This window comes from Scleropages formosus, chromosome 12 (assembly GCF_900964775.1).
Source record: "Scleropages formosus chromosome 12, fSclFor1.1, whole genome shotgun sequence".
Classification (NCBI taxonomy): Eukaryota; Metazoa; Chordata; class Actinopteri; order Osteoglossiformes; family Osteoglossidae; genus Scleropages; species Scleropages formosus.
In genome coordinates, this window is record NC_041817.1 from 29,369,627 (window position 1) to 29,388,037 (window position 18,411).

Here is an 18,411-nt window from a genome sequence, read left to right on the forward strand (position 1 = left end):
TTCTGTGATACATACAGTCTGGAAGCAGTGAGTTGTCAGACCCTTTTTAAATGTGGACAAAGATTCAGCAGTTCTGAGTGAGAGGGGGAGGTTGTTACACCACAACGGTGCCAGAAGCGAAAACCTCCATGCTTTACCTTTCATGCGTGGGACCATCAAGCGGGCAGATGTGTAAGAGCATAGCAGTCTAGTTGGGGTGTAGCGGTTGATCAAGTCTTGTACATATATGGGAGCAGTTCTACTGATGCTCCGTGAGGACAGATCCTGCAGATGTTATGCAGGATGTATCTGCAGGTGCGGGTTGTGGCTTTGATGTGCTGAGAGAAAGATAAACGAGTCAATTGTCGCTCCCAGACGCGTAGCTGAGAAGGCAGGAAAATGAGTAAGTGATCATGACAGGAAGACAGTCCAGCTAGGAGGTGTAGGATTGCTGTTTCGGAGCGGTTGAGTCAGAGGTGGTAATCAGACATCCATGAAGAGATATCCAACAGACAAGCAGCAATGCATGTGGAAATGTCTGATGCTCCAGGGGGAAAGGAGAGGAAGAGCCGGGTATTGTCAGCGTAGCAGTGGTAGTTGAACCCATGGGAGGGGATGACCGGACCGAGGGAGGAGGTGTAGATGGAGAAAAGAAGAGAACCCAATACCGAGCCCTGCGGAACACCGGTTGAGAGAGGCAGAGGAGAACGAGAGCTCCGCCAGACCACTTGATAAGATCTGTCAAATAGGCAGGACTCAAACCATCTTAGGGCCGTTCACGTCAACATTTGCGTTGGTCTAATATCCAGTCCAGTGGGAGACGAGATGCTAGAGATTCCTGCAACCTGAAGTAATTTAGGACAAAGTCGACAATGGCAGCACAGCAGGTCCTAGTAGTGCCATACTCTCTCTGTGTGTGAGAGAGAGAGAGGGATATGATTCTGTGAGCTGCCAGCAGCCCTGTGCTTTTACTACGCTTTCAGTGTGCAGCCAGGGTAACTTCCCACCCATTCAAAGAGAACCTGCTGCTGCAGAAACGACAAGAAAGACAAACGCAGCGTCGCCATTTACCGTCAACTTTACTTTTCTTATTTTTCCACCAAACAAGTCACGAACACAGTGCTCCCCAAAGGCTCCTCACAGCTGACTGCGCAGCCCCTTCAGCAACTCCCTCCACCGGCTGATCGGGGGGCTTCCTTCAGCCACCAGGTGGCGCAGCAGGGCGCTGGGCCGCAGCTGGGGGACGTCGGGGTGGAGCCGCCGGAAGTGCTCGAGGCGGGACAGGACCGCAGGGAGGCCGACCGCAGCCACGTGGTACATGGGCCCCCCCCTGTGAGCGGGCCAGCCGTAGCCCAGCACGTAGATGGTGTCGATGTCCTCCGGTCCCGCGGCGACGCCCTCCTCCAAGATGCGGAAGCCCTCGTTAGCGAGCGCGTACAGGCAGCGCTCCAGCACCTCCTGCTGGTCGATGCGCCGCGGGCGCAGGCCGTGCCGCCTCCGGTACTGGTCCAGGAAGTCGTGCAGCCAGGGGTCCGGCGTGGCCGCCCTGCCTCCGGGGCCCTCGTACAGGTACCAGCCGCGGCCCGTCTTCTGGCCCAGGCGGCCGTGCTCGCACAGGAGGTCGGCCAGGGGGCTGTACCTGCAGCCGTGGCGTCGGCGCGCCGACTCCCCGGGAGGCACCGTGGGGCCCGCGAGCCCCGCCTCCTCGCGCACCCTCCAGCCCACATCGAGGCCCGACAGGTCGGACATGCGGAAGACTCCCATGGCGAAGCCAAAGTCCTCAAGGACGGCGTCCACCTGCTGAGGGGTGGCGCCCTCCTCCAGCAGGAAGCTGGCCTGCTCCACATAGGGCTTGAGCATGCGGTTCCCCGCGAACCCGGGGCAGTTGGCCACGGCGACGCTCACCTTGCCGAGGCGTTTTCCCAGCTGCATGGCCGTCGCCACGGCCACCGGGGACGAGCGGGCGCCGCACACGACCTCGAGCAGCTTCATCACGTGTGCCGGAGCGAAGAAGTGCATCCCCACCACCAGCTCTGGCCTGCGGGTGGCGGCAGCGAGCGCATCCACATCCAGCGCAGAGGTGTTGGAGCAGAGCAGAGTGTCCGGCCGGCAGGAGGACGAGAGTTCGGCGAAGAGCCGCTTCTTCAGCGCGAGGTCCTCGAACACGGCCTCGACGACCAGGTCGGCATCCCCCAGGTCGCGCCGCTCCAGCGTGAACTGCACCAGCTGCAGGTATGAGTCTGGGCTCCGCCTCTGCTTCGCAGCCTCCCTCTCCAGCATGGCCGTCACCACCCGCAGCTGCTTTTCATCCGTCTCCATGGCAACAACAGGGATGCCCGCCCGCACGAGCGACACGGCGATGCCCCTCCCCATGGTGCCGAGACCTGCGGGATGACAGTCTCCGTGTCATCACCACGGACGCACGCATGCGCAGGCAGGTACTCATCCCAGGTCACGCACCTATGACGGCGGCCCTGCTCACGGCTCTGGCCGGGCTGTTTCTCCAGTTGGCTCCGCCCGGCAGGCTCCACTTTCCCACAATCCTCTGGGCGAAGAAGCAGTACTGCATGGCACGCGCCTGATTGGATGGGAGCAGCGCGGCCATGAGCTCCTGCTCCAGCTGCAGCCCCTGGGTGAAGGGGAGGGTGGCGGCGGCACGTACCGCCTGCACACACGCCACCGGGGCCAGGGCTCCCCGCGCTCTCCGCTGCGCCCTCTCTAGCGCCACCTGCAGGAGAGTATCCAGGTCCGCAGGGCGGGGGGGTGGGCGTGTGCTCAGGCGCCGCGAAGCCAGCGGTTCGTCTGAGGACGACGCACAACGATGTGTTAGTTTGTGTGTGTGTTTGAGAAAGACGCAAGAATACGACTCGCTGCTGGAGCCGATCACCCCCCGCTGACTGGTCACACACTGGAGTCGCTTCCTCCACAGGGTCTCGCTGGTCAGTCACACTCAACGGCCACTTTATTAGGTACACCATACTAGTACCAGGAGGCACTTTCCTTTTCCCCCAGAACAGCATGAATTGAGCAACAAGGTGCCGGACGTGTGTCGCGGGGTTCTTGGTCCACGCGCACTTCAAAATGTCACTCCCTTTCTGCCGAATTTTTGCCGTCGCATTCATTCCGCTAACAACATGCTTCACTTCATCCCACAGTCACAGAAAATGTGCACCTGGTGAGCAGCAAAGTTCGGTCACCTGTGAGCTTCAGACGAAAATCAGTTGGCACTAAAAAATTCACTTTTCCCCCACAGCATGACACCCCCACCCCCAGTACCAGGTAGCTGTACCTAATGAAGTAGGCAGTGAATGCATTTCATTACCAAGTACAATATACACCACCCCTTGTCTAGTGGGCTTCTTCTGTACTGTGAAATTACACTGTTGGGCAAGTGTCCCTTGGAATCAAATTACCACTATTTCTTGTTGAAAAATAGTTTCTGGACAAAGAAATAACCAAAAATTAATTAAACTAAAAGCTTTTTTTTTGCATAGCAATCAAAGTGTGCTGTGCTTGTCTTTCATTATTTTCATCGTCTCATTACCAGTAACTGCTGGTCAAGTACAGAGTCGTGTAGCTCCAGCTTACCTTGCCAGCAAAGGGTATGAAACATGGTACACTCAGCAGAGATAGAAATAAGCGGAAATAAAGTTCCCACAGTCACTGGGGAGAAGTCTTTACGCCGGTCCATCTGTCTGCCCATCTATCTTCACACCACTCAAAGGATGTTTGTACCGCTAAAGCTGTTGGCAAGACCGTGCTGCGCGTACGGCCCTGGCGACGTGGAGGAGGGACAGCGTCCTCTCGGCCTGTATGTAACCCGGCAGTAGGAGAGCGGAGGGAGCAGCTCCCTGGTGAAGAAAGCGCAAACTTTCCCTGATGGAGCTGCTCACGACCATCACTCCCTGGTCACCGTTTCTGTGAACAGCACAAACAAAAAAAACACACACACACACACCTCTCGCATCCAGCCACACATCTTTATACTGTAGCTCATTTCTGTGAGAAGTGCCAAGGACTCTGGTTCGAAACCCACCTTGTGCTGCAGTGCCCTTGATCAACGCTCTCACCCTGAGCTGATACAGTAAAAATGATGCTGTTGTATAAAAGGGTAATTCAGTGTGAGAAGTTCACCACCGTAATTCACTTTGGAGAAAAGCGTTCTGGGAATTGACCGATGATGATGGTGTTCGGTCTGCCGCTCGAATGTCCCCTGCAGCGTCTTTGTCCACATCGCGCAAAGCACACATATGGACATGGACACGTGCGGAAGGACAGAGAGCAGCAAATGCAGTTAAATTCAGTGTATTTCTACAGGGCTCTTCCCACATGGTGACGCAGCGCTGAACGGAGGATCGTACAGAGAAACACAGTCGACGGTCTTCTGTTTACTAGAGTAATACTATATCCGTGCAGTTATTAAAGCTGTAAGTAAGTTTACTGGTCAGGAAGCAAAGGAACAAAAACTCCCAACTGAAAGTGATGGGAGAAGAAAAAAAAAAAAAAAAAAAAAAAAAAAAAAACCTCTGGGGTCCAAGTGCCAGTGGCCCCCCCCTCCCCCGCGGAAACACGAGGGACGACCACGTTTCTCCACGTTGCTGCGAGGAGGCAGCAGGGGGCGCAGTGACTTTGGTAGGAAGCTCCGGAATTACCCTGGGTGGGGGGGCATCCGCCGCAGCGGTCTTATTCAGGACGGCGAGCGACGCCCGGGTGACTAACACTAGCACACGGACGCACGGAGACGCGCGGACGACGCCCCACCTGCCACCCGCCGAGCAAACTCCACAGCCGCTTCTTCCACGTCCCCGTCGGTCACGTGATCCACGAGGCCGAGCGCCAAGGCCTCCTCCGCCGACACGTCGCGTCCTGCCGGAGGCCGAAGGGTTCGCGGTCAACGTCGTCCTAGTCGGTCATCGGTTCCCGGAGGGAGCGACCCGCCTACCTGTGGCGACGAGCTCCAGGGCGGCGGGGAAGCCGACGAGGCGGGGCAGGCGCTGCGTCCCCCCCGCCGCCGGAAGCAGCCCCAGCGTGACCTCGGGCAGCCCGAGCCGAGCCTGCGGCGCGGCCGACGCACGGAAACAACGAGTCAGGGGCGACGGCGGCGGCGGCGGCGGAGCCGCTTCCGGGGAAGAGCCGACACCCCCGGCGCCCCCGCTCACCTGGCCGTGGGCGATGCGGAAGTGACAGCCGAGCGCCAGCTCCAGGCCGCCCCCCAGCGCCACGCCCTCGATGGCCGCCACCACCGGCTTCTCTGCGGCCTCCACGGCGTCCACGAGGGCCACGAGGCTCGACACGCCCACTCGGAACGGCACGTCCACGAGGCCCGCGAGCTCCCGTATGTCCGCACCTGGAACGGGCGAGGAGCGCATGAGACGCCCCCCCACGGCCAGTCCATCGATCGAACGATCCACCGATCGCGAACGTTCTCTCCTCTCCTCTCACCGCCGCAGAAGGTGCCGCCGTGGCCGCGCAGCACGAGGACCCTCACGGCGGAGTCGGCGCACGCGCTGCGGACGGCGCGCTCCAGGTCTCGGCTCACAGCAGCGCTGGGGACAAACGACGGCGACAGGCACAGAGGCACAGGGGCACAGGGTCAAGGGTGCGACCGGACGGCAGCAGCAGCAGCAGAAGCAGGCGGCGAGAGGAGAGCGAGAGCGAGGGTCTCACCTGAGCGCGTTCACGGGCGGGTTCGTCAGCCGAAGCAGTGCGACGGATCCGCGCACGCGACTGTACTGGGCCATGTTGCGGTTGCGGTTGCGATGAACCGTCTCGTCGCACTTCGGACCTCGGACTTCGCACCCGAGCGCAAACAGAGCCGCTGTTTACACGCGCGCCGGGTCCGACCGCTAACTGCGTCCCTCCTGCCGCCTTCCTGCAGAGCAGTGATTTTCCCGGCCCCGCCCCCCTTCGCGGCCCCGCCCCCCTTCCCCCCCCCCGGTCTCGCTCCGCGACCCCGGAGCGGTCCATTCTCTCCGCGAGCGGCCGAGGGTCCGGCGGGGTCATGCGGGTCTCCGTCGTGGGTCTCATCGCGGTCGTCGCCGCAGCCACCTTCTACCTGTACCTGCTCACGTGCTTCCTGCCGCCGGCGCCGCGACACCTCGGGCTCCGCGAGGGAGACGAGGGCGCGGAGGGGCGGCACGTGGAGCCCAGGTGAGTCACCCGTGTGTCCGCTGAACACGTGATTCGAGGGGACGGCGGGGCTGAAAAAGCGGGGAAGGGTCAGTCGCCCGGTCGGTCAGCGGTGCTCATTTGCGGCTCTTCAGGTCAACAGCAGCAGAGTCTTGTGGCGAGCGCCTCCCTTCTTCTTCTTCTTCTTCTTCTTAATATTATTACAAGTAGTAAACGCTGTTAATGAAGTGAAGAAATCACTTAGAGTAAATGCCCTGTTAGAAATCACTGTAATGGTTTACGCTGCTTTACCCTGCTCTACCCGCCTGCATCTGAGGGAGGTGACGCACAAACCCAAACCGGTGTCGCAAACCGGTCCCGTAAACCACATTTTCCTTCCAACCGCTCCCGAGGGCCGCCGAACGAACGGTCCTCCCGTCACGGGGCCCGCGATGACGTCCGGCGGCTCCTCCGGCCGCTAAGGGCGGGCGACGGGGAACTCCCCGGACGCCTGACAAGTCGAGCTGAGCCGGGAGACGAGTCGAAGTGCGTGAGGGACGGAGCTCGACGACGAGGCGGGAACGGAACCCCGGCACTTCCGCCCGGGAGCAGAAAGCGAGCTCGCTCAAAGGGCGCGGGAGACGCGAACGTGCCCTTGCGGACTTCGCTCGAAGCGAGTCCCGCGTGGCCTTAGCTGGCGATCGCGGTCCCTTGCGGGAAGTGCGCGCGCGCCCAGGGTAAGGAGGAGAAACGCCTTCTCGTGGAGCGCCGGGCTCTCGCTTCGCCGGTCACGCTCCTCGTGCGACCTTGAGGCGGCCTCCTTCTCCCGTTTCCGCACGTGCGCAGTAACTCCGGACAACCCGTCCCCCCCGGCAGCGGGGAACTCCAATGCGGGCTGCAGCGTGAGCGGGATGACTCCTCAGGGTGTCGTGGAGATGGCATCGATGGCATCGCCGGGCCCCGTTACGGGTGATGATTGCTAGGATCTTCCGAGTGACCGGCGAGCGATGTCCTCGTGCTCCTCGGCTTCCGGCCGGATGTTCGGGGATCCCGTCCCCGTGGACCCGGAGGAGCCGGGAGGTGGAACGCGAAGTGCGCGTCGCACGGAGAAGGACGCGAGCAGAAGATCTCCCGGCGTGCGGCGGGCCGACGAGCGGCGGCAGAGGACCGAGGGTCCTACCAACCGATGGGGAAGGGCTGCGGGGCCACGATGACCAACGGCAGAGGCCTACGTGCGACGGCGAGCAGCGGGAAGGAGCCTCGCGTAGCACGGACCAATGGGAGAGAGGTACGTTCCGAAGTGACCGACGGGAGATGGCCGGGTCACGCCGACCGATGAGAGGTGCCTGTGCGCCACTTCGACCGATGGAAGAAGGCTGCGTGCTGCATCGATCGATGGGAGAGCACCGAGATTCCCGCAGACCGGTAGGAGAGACCAATGGGAGAAGGCTGTTCGCCACGCCGACCAATGGGAAGCGGCTACGTGGCTCTCGTTTTAAAAATAAAGGAGCCGCTAAGTTTGAGAAGAGTTTTACAGCTACTTCTTAGAGTCCTCGTCTCAAGTGGCTACAGTGACATCCAGGGCTATTTTAGTCCCGATCGCATTTCAGCACCTCGGCCCTCGTCCTCCTGTTTGCCGCACTCCGCGCGCGGACAGCTGCACGTCACATGGGCCGTCGCCAGGGCGACGCTCCGCGTGCGTGTGCGCGCCTGCTGGCAACGTAAGGATTACAGCCGCAGCCGCTGCCCTCGGAATCAAAGGCTGCAGGTTCGAATCCTACCTTGAGTAAGGTACCAGCCCTCAGTTGTACCAGTGTAATTATCCAGCTGTATAAATGGGTCAATGACTGTAAGTACGGTAACATAATATGTCACTTTTGAGAAAAGTGTGAGATTAGTGAATAAACGTGTGCGTGTGCGTGTGCGTGTGCGTGTGTGTGTGTGTGTGTGTCGTGCTCCAGGCTGAAGTTCCCTGCTGACCTGGAGGAGCTGCGTGAGCTGGCTGAGCTGCTGCAGTTCTACAGGACGGAACATGCGGGATACGTCCTACTGCTCTACTGCAGCGCCTACCTCTACAAACAGTCCTTCGCCATCCCAGGCTCCTCCTTACTGGTGAGCGTGACATACAGAGCCACACAGAGCCACACAGAGCCACGCGGTCCCCTGCCCCTCCTCGGCATCCCACGATTCTCAGCTGTTAATCCAGCTGCCCGTCGCGCGCCGAGATCTCGTGAGACTCGGCTGGATTTCAGGCTATTTCGGGAGCCCCGCTCACTGCGCCCGCTGTCGTCCCCAGAACATGCTGGCGGGGGCGCTCTTCGGACCCTGGCGAGGTCTGCTCCTGGCCTGCACGCTCACCACGCTGGGCTCCACCAACTGCTACCTGCTGTCGCGCGCCTTCGGCAAGCGCCACGTGGCGCGCCTCTTCCCGGCCAAGGTGGCCGTGCTGCAGAAGAAGGTGCGTCTCCCCCGGCGCGCCGTTTCCGACGACTCCGCGCGTGCGTGCGTGCGTGCGTGCGTGCGTGCGTCTCGCTCACGGCTCTGTGTTGGGGTCTCTCTCGCATCAGGTGGAGGAGAACAGGAGCAGCTTGTTCTTCTTCCTGCTGTTTCTGCGCTTCTTCCCCGTGACGCCCAACTGGTTCCTCAACATCACGTCTCCCATCCTCAACGTTCCCATCGCCAGCTTCTTCTGCTCCGTCCTCATCGGTGAGCGGTGCCTGGGGGTGCGGTGTTTCTGGAGAGCGGAGGGCGGCTCCGGGCTCCGGGCTCCGGGCTCCGCGCCGACTTAACCGAGCGGAGCGGAAGCCGCTCCTCTGTCTGGTCCACTCTACCCGGCGCTGCACTCTGGTTGAGCGGAACCAGAGCTGCACGCACTGCTAAGGGTGACCGGCCCTCCGCTCGCTCGTTTACCGGAACCGAATCGCACCGCGCCGGTGAGGTGAGCCGTAGCTAACGGTGAACTAGTTGACTTAGAGCACGACTGTGACCGAAGCGCGCGGGTAACCTTTCGACGACGCGTCCCTCGAGCACCTTAGCGCAAGGTGCTCAGCGACTCTCGTTCCTCTTCGCTCTTCTTTATTCCTTCTCGCGCTCAGGTCTCATCCCGTACAACTTCATCTGCGTTCGCACGGGCGCCATGCTCTCCGACATCTCCTCCCTCGACCACATCTTCTCCTGGAGCACCCTGCTGCAGCTCCTGGCCATCGCCTGCGCCGCTCTCGTGCCCGGAGCTCTGGTCCGCCGCTACGGCCACGCCCGCCTCGGGCCGGACGGTCCGGAGCGGAACGGAGGGCCCCCGCGCGAGAAGACCGCGTGACCGGAGCCCGTCCCGCTGCCGCACGGGCGTCGCCCCCTAGCGGCCGGGGGGACTCGCGGCGTCCGACGAGCGTCGTGTCTTAAAGAGCGGAGCCGTGGAGTAGGTAGAGTAGGTGTTTCGGGATGAATGGACCTCGAGTCACTTTTCAGTAATTATTTATTTTGTGAGTAGCTGTAGGTAGTGTGCTGTTTTGGGAAAACATCGATAGCGAGTAGCGCTGGAAACGAGGTTCGTCTTTACTCGGCTCTGTTGAACCCCTGTGCGCAATGACCTCGGTGCCCTCGAACCTTTTCATACCTTTTGTTTCACCTGCTCATGAGTCTCAAGTGCTGCTTCATTCATGCGAACGGATGCATTGTGAGGTGTGCGTGCGTGTGTGTGCGTGTTTGCTCTGCTCTCTACTTCACGCGTCCGGTCGGTTCCCAAATCTGCGCCGTGGCAACCGGACGATGATCTCCGGCGGACCGAGGCCGCGCGCGACTGCGCTCTCCTCTCGCGCTCCCGTGCCGAGTCCGGGCCCCGGGGGGCGCTCCGGCGCTCGCGGGACATCGGGGCGGTCGTACCGGTTAGACACGCAAATGAACGTCCCGGGCGCGTCCCAGGTGCGCGTGTGATCGTGACCCACCTGCACTCCAGGTGTCACTTAAAAGGCTTCCCTTCGCTGAATGACTCACCGCTGACAGCGGAAGTGCTGGGATTTAATGCGCAAACCTCCCGAAAGAAGCGCGTTCAGTTCAGTGCGCAGGGTGGCAGCGTGTCCGGAGTGAAATATGGCTTCGGGGATTTTTTTTTTTTGTCTGTTTGGAATTGCAGGTATTTATGAGTCGAAAAATCCCCAGAACTGCAGAAAAGTCCACCGGAGACGTGATTAAGAGCGAGTCCTGTCTCACACCAGTGTGCCAGTGTGTTGTCCCGCGTTCCCAACAGCACACCGGGGTAAAAGTCTTGGCTTGTGCACATTTCTGTGAAGCCTGAGTCATGGTGTGTGTGTGTGTGTGCGTGCGTGCGTGCGTGCGTGTGCGTGCGTGCACACAGTATGGCTAGGCAAAGTCTTAAAGGTGCTCCCTGGGCTTCCCTACATGTTTACAGAAACCCACTCAGTCTTAGAGTCACAGAGCTGCACCGATGCCCATTAAAGCTCTCAGCTTGTTCACATGGTGTGTGTCGTCCGCTTCCTGCTCGAGGAAAAGACCAGAGCGGAGCCCTTCGCGAAGGGCGGCGGCGGCGGCGAGCGAGACGAGCAGATAGTCCCGGAAGGAAGAGACGCACACACGCACACGTCGTCATTTATACGTGAATATTCAGAGTGAGCTGGGAAACGGCAAACACAAGAGCAATTTCGCTGCAGCTTGTGAGCCTCGAGGAGCGAACGCCACGCCCCGACTCCTGTGACTCAAAAGGCAAAGGAAAGCTTTACTTGTCGCTTCAGCACAAAGCGATAAAACACAGAATTCTCTTGAAAAGCAATATTACAAATGGCTGATTTCATGTTTTTATAGCAAATACTGTCAAAGTGGGGATGTGAACATTTTAACTGGTTACAATATTTTGTAATTCTTTAACTATCTCACCTTTAGAAGCATCTTCCCAAAATGCTTTACGCTGAAGTAAAAAAGTGCGGGAACAAGTACGAAGCTGTTTACGATATCGGCGTTTAAGAGACACGGTAGTGCAGGAGGTGATGCTGGTGCCTCGCAGCTCCTGAGCGGCACGGTAGGCGTGGGGTTCGAGTCCCGCTCACAGTGCGCAGCTGTGCGGCTGGCTGGCAGCGTAGGGTTTAGAGCTGCTGCCTTTGGATCCCAAGGTCACAGGTTCAATCCCCACCTCCAGCTGTCAGACCCTTGAGAAAGGTACCTCCTCCAAATTGCTCCAGTGAAACTACCCAGCTGTAGAAATAAGTCAGTGAAGAAAAGTGGTGGCTAAATGTAAAAGTGTGTGAAAGATGATGCTGGTAAAGCACGTTCTGTGGGATTGTCTGCTGCGACTTGACTTCCATCAGCCCTGAAGCATTTCAGCAATAAATGCAGAGCATAATGCATTTCTTGTTAAGAACCACTTGTTCAATGAAGGGTTGCAGAGGGGAGGAGCTTATCCTGAACAGGATACCCATCCATCACAGATCACACACCCACTACAGGCAGTGCAGAGGCCCCAGGCCCCCTGAAGCACAGCTTTGTACTGTACAGAAAATTTGAGAACATGCAAAGTGTACAGAGCTGTTGCTGCCTCTCACCACAGAATCAAGGAAAAATTAATGGAAAGGAAAAGAATGAAATGGAGACCAAGTGAGAAGCACATACACACATGTCATGTGTCAGCAAATTTGAACATGTGGGTCCTCAGGCTGAATCTAAAGGGGCCCAGGGAAGTTCTGATCATCATGGACATGGGCTACGATGACTTCCGTACGTTTCACGTGGTTCATCTATGCTGTGACCAGACGCAGTCAGTGAGGAAAACCCTTTGTTTCCTGTTCATAATCACCTGCTCACACTCCTTTTTGGATATGGAGACTCTGTGCGTGTGTGTAGTGCAGTATGTGGCCCAACTGTAGCAGGGTTCAGCAGACATATAGCACGTGGGCAAAACACACAGCTGTCACACACTCAAGTTTGCACACATACAAGCAAAACAGCCATCAGGAAACTGACCAGCAGCTGCGTGTAGCTACAGTTTATTGCAAGATACAGCAGTGTAAAAAATGAGAATCAGGTACTGATGGAGCTTTGTGTTCTACAACGACACACAAACCCATGCATGCGACCACGCGCACACAGGAGGAACACGATACAAATCCATCCAATTAAAAGTAAAACAGCACATCCAGAACTGGGGGGAAGAGGGGGAGGGGGAAAAAAAAAAAAAATTCACCGAATCAATCTGCAACATCAATTTCACTAAGGAATTACTGGAGTACCCCCCAGCCCACAAACCCATCCCCTTGACCGCAGCAACTGCTGCCTCGGTGACGATCAAAGGAGATCCCATCTGTTAGTAGTGACCTGCGGCAAAAAGACACAGAGAAAAGAACATTGTTAGAAACCAGTCTGGAACCTTAAATCTTCAAAGCAACGACGCAGACCAAGACCGCACTTACGAGGAGAGTAGGAGCGCGACCGTGAGCGTGACCTGTATGCTCCTCTGCTGTAGTAGGGCGAGGGTGACCTGCGTCTACGAGCAATATAATAAACCTCAGCAGTTGCCACATCAGGTTCGATCAAACAGAATCGCAGCACAAACTTGCTAGTTCAGGTGAGAAAAAGGACGAAATAGGTCTCTGTGCTCCACTGACCTGTAAGACCTGTAGTATTCACGGTCATCATAGCGGTCATAGCCACGGTCATAGCCTCTGTCATAACCGCGGTCGTAATAATCTCTGGAGGAGCGGCGGGAACTGAAGCTGGGTCCACCTCCTCCCCCGCTGCAGGGGCAGTTACCAGGGGCAGTTACCAGGGGCAACATGGTTAGTAACGCTGACAACACTGTCGCACCAGGGTAGAGAGCACAGGCCATTTCTCAGCATGCACTTACTAAGTGGGCCGTCCCATGTAGATCCCTGGAGTGGGCGTGTGGGGCCTCTTTGTGATCGAGTAGTCCACTCGGATCCTGCGACCATCCAGCTCCATGCCATTAGCACGCTCCTTGGCCTAAACGGACCAGAGAATGTGCTTTCACTGCTTGCCCGTTTGCTCGCTCAACTGCCCACCCACGCTGCGGCTCACACCCCAGCAGCTGTCGGAAGCTCACCTCTTTGGAATCCTCTTTGTTCTCGAAGTAGACGAAGGCGAAGCCGCGCGAGCGACGGGACTGCTGGTCGTACACGATGGTGACGTCAGAAAGGGGACCATACTTGGAGAAGACCTCGCGCAGGTCCCTCTCCGTCGTGTACAGGCTGAGGCCAAAGACGCCCAGGCAGCAGTTGGGGTCGGGGTTCGCCTGCACAAACGCTCACATGTCTCTCGCCGCTCACCTCATGCTTCAGGAAGTGGTCTCGTGAGCATGTGGACTTGCACCAATTTGCTCAAAGTGTCACCCTGCTCACCCCACCCCCCCCGAACTGTTGTGCAACCATCTCCAGAAGATCGCCGCCCACAAGCCTTACCCTGTTGCCAATGTGACGGCGACGGTTGGACATAGGGGAGCGGCTGTGGGTGCGCGCCCTCCGGTACCCCCCGCTGTAAGAGCGGCTCCTGGATCGCCGGCGGTGTGACCTTGAGCGTGAGCGTGAGTAACGGCGCCGAGAACCGCGGCGCGAACGGGACCTGGAGGCAGAAAGAGCACCACCAAAAATGTTGGCTGCACAAAGCCAGCGATCTCTGTGGTTCCTGCACCCCTGCACTCTTGCAGAAACAAACACACACACATACCTCTGGTGACACGGCACGTCTCTGGCGGGTGTTCTGCCCACACAGTCTCACCTTGATTTGGAGCGCGAGTGCGAGCGGGATTTGGAGCGGGACTGGCGTGAGCCCTCTTTGGAGCGAGCTGGAGACTGGACCGGCGAGTGGCTGGCCGACTGGGCCGACCCGTGGGGGCTGACGCTCCTGGAGGCCGAGCGGGACTCCTAGACCAACCACACCAAGGGCAGAGGCATGAGCATGTTGGGAGACCACCAGAGAGCATCACGAGGCTGCTGACATGCTCATCCCAAAGAGCTTACAGAGTCAGTAAATAACACTGCCACCCATGGTTTTACACCACCACGGGGGTACTTTAAAAAAAAAAACAAAAAAAAAATTCTTAAATTTTCTCCTAGGAGACTTACAGTGTTAAACTACTTACACTGAGTTACCCATGTACAGATGTGGGTAACTTTTACTGGAGCAATTCATGGTAAGTACCTTGCTCAAGGGCACCAGGGAGGGTGGTGGAATTCGAACTTGAGACCTCCGAGTCCAGAGGTGGTGGCTCTAACCACTGCGCCACCTGTTGCCCAAGTAAGACAATGGGCAGAGTAAAACAACTCAAGTTCACATGGTAAGAACACCACACTTGTACAAGTCAAAGAGCCAAAAAAACACATCTGACTTTCAGCTCGTTTTTTTGGATGAGAGTATATGGCTCTGGAGCAGTTTACAGATGGACTCACCCCGTACATTAGTCTGAGATTAAAAAAGCATGCATGCTTACAAATGGAGATGAAACTGGGACTTTGACTAGGAATTACTTATCCCCGATTACTTCTGACTTTAACTTCATAACTTCAAAAAAACACCTTCTCTTCTTTCTTCAGTTTCATATTTCTGACTTCTGCCGTCTTGCCCATGTCCCACTGCCAATACACTCTACTTGAGGGAACTTCTTAGCATGCATTCTTAAGTTCAGCTTCATACACATCAGCTTCACATTATTCTGAATAAACTTGACATTTCATTTCTTCAGCATTTTTCCTCTTCCAACCTTAACCTTAACAAAAAAGAAAGGATGAAGAATGTATAAAAACTACAGGATTAAATTAGCAAAGAGCCACTTCTCCTGTAATAATCCCAGTGAGACCTAAAATCCACTGACATTACCGTCAACACAAGCACTTGACACATGAATTATGAGCACAGCTGGACTGGAGCAGTGGGACACCTGGCTGGGGACACCTGAGGACACCGTCACCTGCAGCGCGGGGCGACAGGTCAGTGGCTCTCTTCTAGGGACAATCATCATGACCCTTAGTGTGACATCCCCCCCTCCAATCCCATCCATCCCCGGGCCATGCCTGAACTCCACATGTTAGTCATTTTAGTCGAGGTCATCGGAGGTTCCACTCATGTCAATCAACTTGAGTTGATGGATACGTGCGACCGCGCATGCGCAAGTGTATGTGTGGCGAGCGATTCCATCACGCCTCGTAGCGGCCTTATAAACGAACAGCGCATGCGCGTGTGGCCGCACGTGGACTTCGAGACTTTTCGGCAGAAATTGTTTTCTTTTTTTTTGCTCGCGTCGTGTTATTGGCGATCTGGCGCGTGTTACCACGTCACGAGCGTACGGCAAATAGGATTATTATAATAAAAAAAAAAAAGAATAAAAACAGAACGAAACAATGATGAAACGCCCAGGCTAGCGGGGAGGAGGTGTTTAAAAAACAAAAGCCCGGCAACACAGCGGATGGCAGCGTCACAGCCCGGCCGGTCAGTGTGAGCCGAGGAGCGCGGCCCGCGGGTCACTTCACACACAGGCTGAGATAAAAACACGAAGCGTTTCGTTAGTAAAATCGCGGAGGTTCCCTCACGGACAAAGACCGAAGTGAAATAGCGAGCCCGCCCGGCGTCGTTCTCTGCGGTGCGGCTAACACACAGTAGTAGTAGTATCATGGCGGCCCGCATCCCCCGTTCTACCTATCTATCCCCGCTCGCCCTCCAAGCGCGCAGAAGAGAGCCCCTTTTACGCACCCGCTCGACGAAGTCCTTTTCGGTGTCGCTCATGTCTCCTGGACGGCAGTGTTTTCCTACGGCGGCGAGCAGCGCGAAAACCTCCCTTCTTTTCCGCGATACACACTGACGCACATCAGCACCTGGGCGGAAGTGACGAAGCGCATCTCCGGAAGTGGCTCAATGCCATGGCTCGAGCGCGAGCGCGCCTTTCCCCGTTCGAACACCTTGGGAAGCGCAACTGTTCCGCGAGCTGCAGTTTCCAGTTGTAAACATCCTCTTATTCGTACGGGTCTCTTCTTGTATTTTCTAATAGTTCAATGTATCTCCGCAACGTTTGTTCGCTAATAAGACGAAATAAAAACCGCAACACTTTCCTTCAGATGATGCCCAGAGTGTGGCTGCCAGACAGTGCTTAAAAAAATATGAAGTACAATGATGTACTTCACTTGTGCTGTAACCCTGCGGCACACACACACACACACACACTGCTCTGCGCGTGTGGAGAAAAGTGCAGAGAGGCAATAAAAGCTCAGCTGAGGCCTGTTTTCGCCTCACTAAAAGCAGCGACACAGTTTCAATTCGCTTTTGTTCCCTGTCTTGTGTTTGTACTTTTGATGCTACAAAAACCCTGACAAATTTTATCAAGCATACGAAAAAAATCAGCCATACAACTTTTCTACAAATAGACGTAGTGTAATGTATAACATTGCAGGTCCAGTCCCATCGCAGAAAAAAGGTTTTCTGGATTTACAGAAACATTTTACATAAACCACAGAGCTCCAAGGTGCACCTTGTTTTTTTTCTTTACATTCATTTATTTATCAGACACTTTTCTCTGAAGCGACTTCCAATGAACTCCGTGTAGTATGTATGTACGTATATAGTTATCAGCCCACACACCTTATTCACCGTGGTAACTTACACTGCTAGATACACTCCTTACAGTGGGTCACTCATCCATACATCAGTGGAACACATACACCATGGGTGAACCTGAACAGCACGGAGTGTGGGAGGAAACCCATGCAGACACAGGGAGAACATGCTAAATGAATAAACAAACGTACGTGTATTTTGTTAACGAGACAATAATGTGGCTCGCAGCTCCGTGGGTTTGGATGGGGCGAAGAAGAACGGAGAGGCAGCGTTCGTTCTGAACATTTCATTAGAACACTGGCACGCAGGGAAATAACGCTCTCGGTCCCAGGACCAGGACCCGTGCGCCTAGCCAGCCTTCCCATCCTGCTTATCGTCTCCAGGCTCTCTCCTCTTTTTCCAATCATGCCCTTATGTTCGCCGTACGACACCAAACACTAACCCATTAACAATGAACACATTTCCTGCTCGACCACAGTAGAGTAATGCGGGTGGTTACAATATTTCCTACATAAAGTCCATATATCTTTCCGATATACAGTACATTACCGTATTGTGTGTGTAAATGAGCGTGTTATTGTGCTATGATGGACTGGTGACCCATGCAGTGTGTTTCCTTCTTTTTCACACCCTATTAAGGTATACGCTCCAGACCACTTTGGCCCTGTAATGGACAAACAGTTAACAATAATGGATTGATGGAAAATTCAACTGGAACTCATTGGAAGAAAGGATTTGCCAGAAAACAAGTTCAAGCCAAGGTTTATTGTCATACGTACAAGTGCCATGTACAAAGTACTATGAAATTCTTGCTTGAGTGCCTCTTCACAGACAAGAGACAACACAATAGACAGTACTACACAAAATAATAATAATGCCAGTAACACACACACACACACACACACTCTGTCCAAAACCGCTCATCCCGACAAACCAGAGCCTAACCCGGCAACGCTGGGCGCAAGGCCGGAGGGCGAGGGGACATACCCAGGACGGGACGCCAGTCTGCCGCAAGGCACCCCAAGCGGGACTCGAACCCCAGACCCACCGGAGAGCAGGACCCGGTCCAACCCACTGCCGCGCCACCGCACCCCCTCAGTGTCCAACACTCTTACAGCAATCACTGGGGTAGAAGCTGTTCCAGAAACCTAGAAGTGCGGCTTCCAATAGATAGTCTACGTTTATATTTATTAAGCAGACGCTTTTTAAAGAGGACAAGTCTAAAAAATATTATGTAATGCTATGTAACGGGATGAAAAAACTTTTGTAGAATTTGATTTGCATGATCAAAAATTAAATTTAAATAATATTTAGGCTACTTGGCGTTACAGTTAATGAGAACTGGAACAACAGCACGCAAAGAAAGGAAAGCTTTCCGAGACTGACTGACTCCTCCAGTCGCGGATTTGAGTCTGGCGCGCTTCCGCGGCACGTGGCCACCTTCCGCCAAATGAAACCCGCCGTTTAATTCCGGCCAATTAGCCGGTTAGTCGCTAGTTTGAGGTCTTTCGAACTTAACAGCGAATGGACGTAGAAACTGTCAATCCACTCAGACTGTTTGATTATTGGCTGATGTAAAGTCAGTCTTACACGATTGGGGGCCCATGGAAGAATTTCCGAAGGCACAGGTAAACTGTTCAAGTGCTTCAATTCTATTGGATAGCAGATGCTGTCCGAGCGCATTAATTGGCTCTGTCAAAGTTGACAATATTGTGAGGGCGGAGCCGAAAGGGTTTGGCGGCCATGTTGAAATTGTAACTGACA

At 55.8% G+C, this 18,411-nt stretch overlaps 3 protein-coding genes across 7 annotated transcripts; 1 reads left to right on the top strand and 2 right to left on the bottom strand.

Annotated features, from left to right (window-relative positions):
* Positions 1 to 688: 688 nt before the first annotated feature.
* On the bottom strand, positions 689 to 5,865 carry ehhadh (enoyl-CoA, hydratase/3-hydroxyacyl CoA dehydrogenase). 2 transcript variants are annotated; one of them, XM_029257058.1, is made up of 8 exons: positions 5,647 to 5,865; positions 5,422 to 5,525; positions 5,139 to 5,326; positions 4,922 to 5,033; positions 4,741 to 4,845; positions 2,642 to 2,781; positions 2,440 to 2,557; positions 689 to 2,363 (listed from the first exon to the last, which is right to left on the bottom strand). In XM_029257058.1, exons 1-8 carry the CDS (start codon positions 5,718 to 5,720, stop codon positions 1,117 to 1,119), a joined length of 2,088 nt encoding a protein of 695 aa, XP_029112891.1. In that variant the 5' UTR covers positions 5,721 to 5,865; the 3' UTR covers positions 689 to 1,116. The 2 variants fall into 2 exon arrangements, with proteins under 2 accessions (XP_029112891.1, XP_029112890.1); XM_029257057.1 differs by having other exon boundaries at positions 2,440 to 2,781.
* Positions 5,866 to 5,973: 108 nt separating this feature from the next.
* On the top strand, positions 5,974 to 10,838 carry LOC108928066 (transmembrane protein 41A-B-like). Its single transcript, XM_029256657.1, has 5 exons — positions 5,974 to 6,129; positions 8,049 to 8,199; positions 8,384 to 8,545; positions 8,655 to 8,793; positions 9,183 to 10,838. The coding sequence occupies exons 1-5, from the start codon at positions 5,981 to 5,983 to the stop codon at positions 9,401 to 9,403; spliced, it is 822 nt and encodes a 273-aa protein (XP_029112490.1). The 5' UTR covers positions 5,974 to 5,980; the 3' UTR covers positions 9,404 to 10,838.
* A 1,223-nt stretch (positions 10,839 to 12,061) lies between these two features.
* On the bottom strand, positions 12,062 to 15,942 carry LOC108927797 (transformer-2 protein homolog beta-like). 4 transcript variants are annotated; one of them, XM_018741358.2, is made up of 9 exons: positions 15,790 to 15,942; positions 14,619 to 14,809; positions 13,822 to 13,967; positions 13,506 to 13,665; positions 13,151 to 13,339; positions 12,935 to 13,050; positions 12,696 to 12,824; positions 12,501 to 12,574; positions 12,062 to 12,405 (listed from the first exon to the last, which is right to left on the bottom strand). In XM_018741358.2, the coding sequence occupies exons 2-9, from the start codon at positions 14,667 to 14,669 to the stop codon at positions 12,395 to 12,397; spliced, it is 876 nt and encodes a 291-aa protein (XP_018596874.1). In that variant the 5' UTR covers positions 14,670 to 14,809; positions 15,790 to 15,942; the 3' UTR covers positions 12,062 to 12,394. The 4 variants fall into 4 exon arrangements, with proteins under 4 accessions (XP_018596874.1, XP_018596889.1, XP_018596881.1 ...); XM_018741373.2 differs by having other exon boundaries at positions 14,493 to 14,809; positions 15,790 to 15,941; XM_018741365.2 differs by lacking the exon at positions 14,619 to 14,809.
* Positions 15,943 to 18,411: the final 2,469 nt, after the last annotated feature.